Below are 3,627 nucleotides of genomic sequence, written 5' to 3' on the forward strand. Positions count from 1 at the left end.
ACATGCTGGTCGAGCCTGCCTTCAGCCGACTAGACATTATCAACATCGCTCGGGCAGAGCTACATCGAAGTGATCATGATGCTAATGCTATACTACGACTACGACTCATGCTAGAGCGGCTCCAAAATCGATCATCAGTAGCAGCCGGCAGCATACACAGTGCATACATGCTCGACGGCAGAGTCTACACATTTGGTAGCGGCACTTCGGGCCAGCTTGGTCACGGTGTTCTCCGTGATGAGCCTCAACCCTTATTGGTGAGCAGTCTAAGTCGTATTAGACTTGTGGCAGTAGCATGCGGAGATCGACACACGTTATTCCTAGGTGTAACTGGTCTTGTCTTTGGTACAGGGAGGAACACCTTTGGCCAGTTGGCCTGTGATGACCTCCGAGACTTCTCTTCCCCACGAAGGATCGATGTGGACTCCTGTGGCTCCATCCCTATTGATGTGAGGTGTGGTGGAGATCACAGCATGGTCCTGCTGGCTAACGGCCGTGTCGTGGCCTTCGGGTGGAATGCGTTTGGCCAGCTTGGCATTGGTATATCCCACTTGGGCACTACTCCAGTCTCAGCCATCTCCTCGCCAACACTAGTGAACCCTCCTGGACCAGGTGTCCGGTTTGTTAGCATTTCATGCGGTTTCGCCCACTCCCTCCTTCTAGCTGACTCGGGTCGTGTGTACTCCTGTGGGATGGGCACTCATGGACAACTTGGCAATGACGAGCGTTCACACTGTTGGGTGCCCACACTAATCCCGACCATTAGTCGATGCACGATGGTCTCATGTGGAGGGCACCACTCCCTCGTACTGTGCGGCCCGATGGGAGAGGTATATGCCTTTGGTAGCGGCTCCACTGGCAAGCTTGGACGTGGTGACGATATGGGAGATACTTCGATTCCCGTTAAGGTATCAGGCCAGCTGCCACCCGTCGCGGCTGTTTGTTGTGGTGGTGCCCATTCCCTAGTCATCACCCGAGATAAGTCTGCCCTCTACGGCTTCGGTATGGGTCGTCGAGGTCAGCTCGGTGATGGGCTACGTCGTTCCCACCCTCTTCCCACTGGTCCAGTCGCTGTTGGGGTCAAGTGTATAGCAGGAGGTGGCTACCATACATTGGCAGCTTTAGAAAGTCGTGGATTCATAGTTTTCGGGCGTAGCACTCGTGGCCAGCTCGGTGTAGGATTTGTTGAAGATGTTTCGGTCCCTTGGCCGTTACCATTTAGCGTAGTGGATGATTCTCTCAGTTAAACCGGTTACCAGTTCTGAAGCTGATATTAGATCCTGGCGGGCCCAATCGAGCACACACAGTCCCGAAAGCCTCCAAGTGGTGTCGTTCCGCTCCGTTGAGTAGTGCATCATCGTTCGTTATTGACATCAGTGTGTAACATGTCGGAAGTGCTTCCCTCAGGCTATCTGGATCTTGGGGTTAGTGTCATCACTCAATGGGGAGTCCTTTTCTGATAGCATTTCGTGGATGCATTTCATAAATGGGAGAGTTTTATGTGCGGATGCGATCGCAAGTGCGACAACTAGGAAACTCTTAGAGAAGTTGCGAACGGCTGCGCCTATGCGAAAGGGAAGCCTCAAATGGGTTGGAGTCTCATCGGACCAAACAACTACGAGCAAGGATCGGGACAGTAAAGTGCAGGAAGTGGGTGACTGATGTCGCCTACAAGTTGAAGAAGCATCCGAGCATGTCAGGTTACTGCATGTTGGCAACAATTTACAGAGCCAGACGATATTGTGGAAAGTCTACGACGACTCATAAGGCTCCGTCAGGGATACCAGCCGGTACCTGGGGAACTCGCCTTGCCGATGCTGGAATCTATTGAGGACTCTTTTGAGAGGGTTCACGATCACGTGGGCCTTATGTACGGATCTAAGTTGGGGTCTGTGGGACAATTGTATCCCACAGGTACGTCTTGTCGGGCGTTATCAACCCTGTACAGTTGCGTGATGGAGATGAAACTCAAAAGAGGATATATTCGTCTCGTGAAAGGCTCGTGCCGGAGATATTGAATCGGCTACGACGCAGACACGAAATTTTGCCGTTCTCAGAAGTCGTGCTCCTCCTCAATTCACTTGCCCTCCTCCCTAAAAAGTGAGTAACAATGACGTGCTGAATGCCGTGACACCTACCACAGATATCACTGGTTAATTGAGGAGATATTATTGTGTTTGGGCAAGCAGCTGCAGAAGGTTAAGGGCAATCGTCTGAAGCTGATGGCAATGAACTACTTCCAGACAGCACCTTATATAGTGAAGGCATGTGGTGTGGCCGGTGTGGTAGAGGCTACTTGTCTCGACACTGTAGCCGATATGTGTTTGTGCCACATATTAGAGGTGGAGACTGTGTTCTCATGTCTGGATTCACTTGTTGATATAGGTTCCATACGAAGCGCTTTCTCAGTTTGTCCTTGGCCTGGGCTTGTTGTCATCAGGAGCTGGATACAGCTTCCGTAGTGTTGATCGGCTAGCATCAGCAGTGATGCGACAGATTCAAGTTACTCCCGTTCCTCCCGATCTCACTCCAGTTGTGCGAATGCGCATCCTGAAAGGTCTCGTTCTGAGTAGAAGCCTAACCCAAGCCGCAGTATCATCCGCGATAGAGCACTTCACTGATGTCTATGCGTTTGGCTCATCGGACATCATTGATAACCGCTTTGTCGCGGATCTGCTTTTTGTCATGGCCAAGTCTGGAGTGGTGAATGAGGATCTTTTAAGGAGCATGCGTGCTACATTCAGCGGGTCGAAGCTACGCAAGTGGCCAGTCACCGACCTCGCTGCAGTCTTTTTGTGAGTCTTTCGTTCTGTTCGGCATCGCTCCGACTCCAATCTGATGTTTTCCAGTCCACCAGGCTCGTATGCATCTGTTACCCCATCAGGTACTCCCTGCAGCTGAGTGCTTCGACGGAAGCGTCGATACTCACTGGAAATTGTTTGCAACACATTGGTCGATCCTTGAATAATAGCACCCCACGTGCTATCATAGATGTGCTGGAGGCCATAGCCATCATCTACAATTCTCCAAAGCGGTTTGAGCACTATCAAGGTGACCGGCCAGTGAGGCTTGTACTCCGTTGCTGCCGCGATATCATCCGATGGGCACCTTTCTGCGAGCCAACCGATCTGCAGCGTGCTAGGGAACTCATAGCGACTCTCGAGACACTCATCCCCCGTCTAACAGTCCCGGTTTGGTTTCGATCAAACGCGTTGCATGATACCGATGTTTCAACGATTCCTAGGGTTTCTGGCTGGCCACCTTGTGCTTCGAGTTATCGATGAAACACGATCGTCGACAAACAGGGGGTTGCTCGATCAGATCGATGAATGGGGGAAAGGAGTTGTCGAGTTAATAGTTGCTTTACACCCGGCATGAGCACTCGTTGAAAACTAAGCGATTTACATATGCGTCATCGTGATCTTGGTTCGTACCTAGCGGGTCTTTTCGAGCGGCTTCGCACGCTTCGAGGAGCATGCAGCAGTTCATGGATCGAAGAATCCGCCCTACTTGGAGCGCCTGCTCTTCACTCGGAAACTGTGTGGGTTTTCATCTTCTGTGCTTCCCGAGGTTGGATCTTCTCAATGATGGAATACAATGAATACTATATGAATCTTTATATATAAT

The 3,627-nt window shown here is 51.1% G+C and overlaps 2 protein-coding genes across 2 annotated transcripts; both read left to right on the forward strand.

Moving 5' to 3' along the window:
• Nucleotides 1-167: 167 nt before the first annotated feature.
• Nucleotides 168-1,247, forward strand: Pmar_PMAR011310 (uvb-resistance protein uvr8, putative; the record flags this gene model as incomplete). The annotated part of the gene is made up of 1 exon (XM_002777321.1): nucleotides 168-1,247. The coding sequence occupies one exon, from the start codon at nucleotides 168-170 to the stop codon at nucleotides 1,245-1,247; it is 1,080 nt and encodes a 359-aa protein (XP_002777367.1).
• Nucleotides 1,248-1,461: 214 nt separating this feature from the next.
• On the forward strand, nucleotides 1,462-3,227 carry Pmar_PMAR011311 (hypothetical protein; the record flags this gene model as incomplete). The annotated part of the gene is made up of 6 exons (XM_002777322.1): nucleotides 1,462-1,650; nucleotides 1,701-1,870; nucleotides 1,915-2,100; nucleotides 2,144-2,342; nucleotides 2,386-2,795; nucleotides 2,885-3,227. Coding segments are annotated over exons 1-6 (1,485 nt in total), but the record flags the coding sequence as incomplete, so codon positions are not given.
• Nucleotides 3,228-3,627: the final 400 nt, after the last annotated feature.

Source organism: Perkinsus marinus, assembly GCF_000006405.1.
Source record: "Perkinsus marinus ATCC 50983 genomic scaffold scf_1104296952054, whole genome shotgun sequence".
In the NCBI taxonomy this organism is placed as follows: Eukaryota; Perkinsozoa; order Perkinsida; family Perkinsidae; genus Perkinsus; species Perkinsus marinus.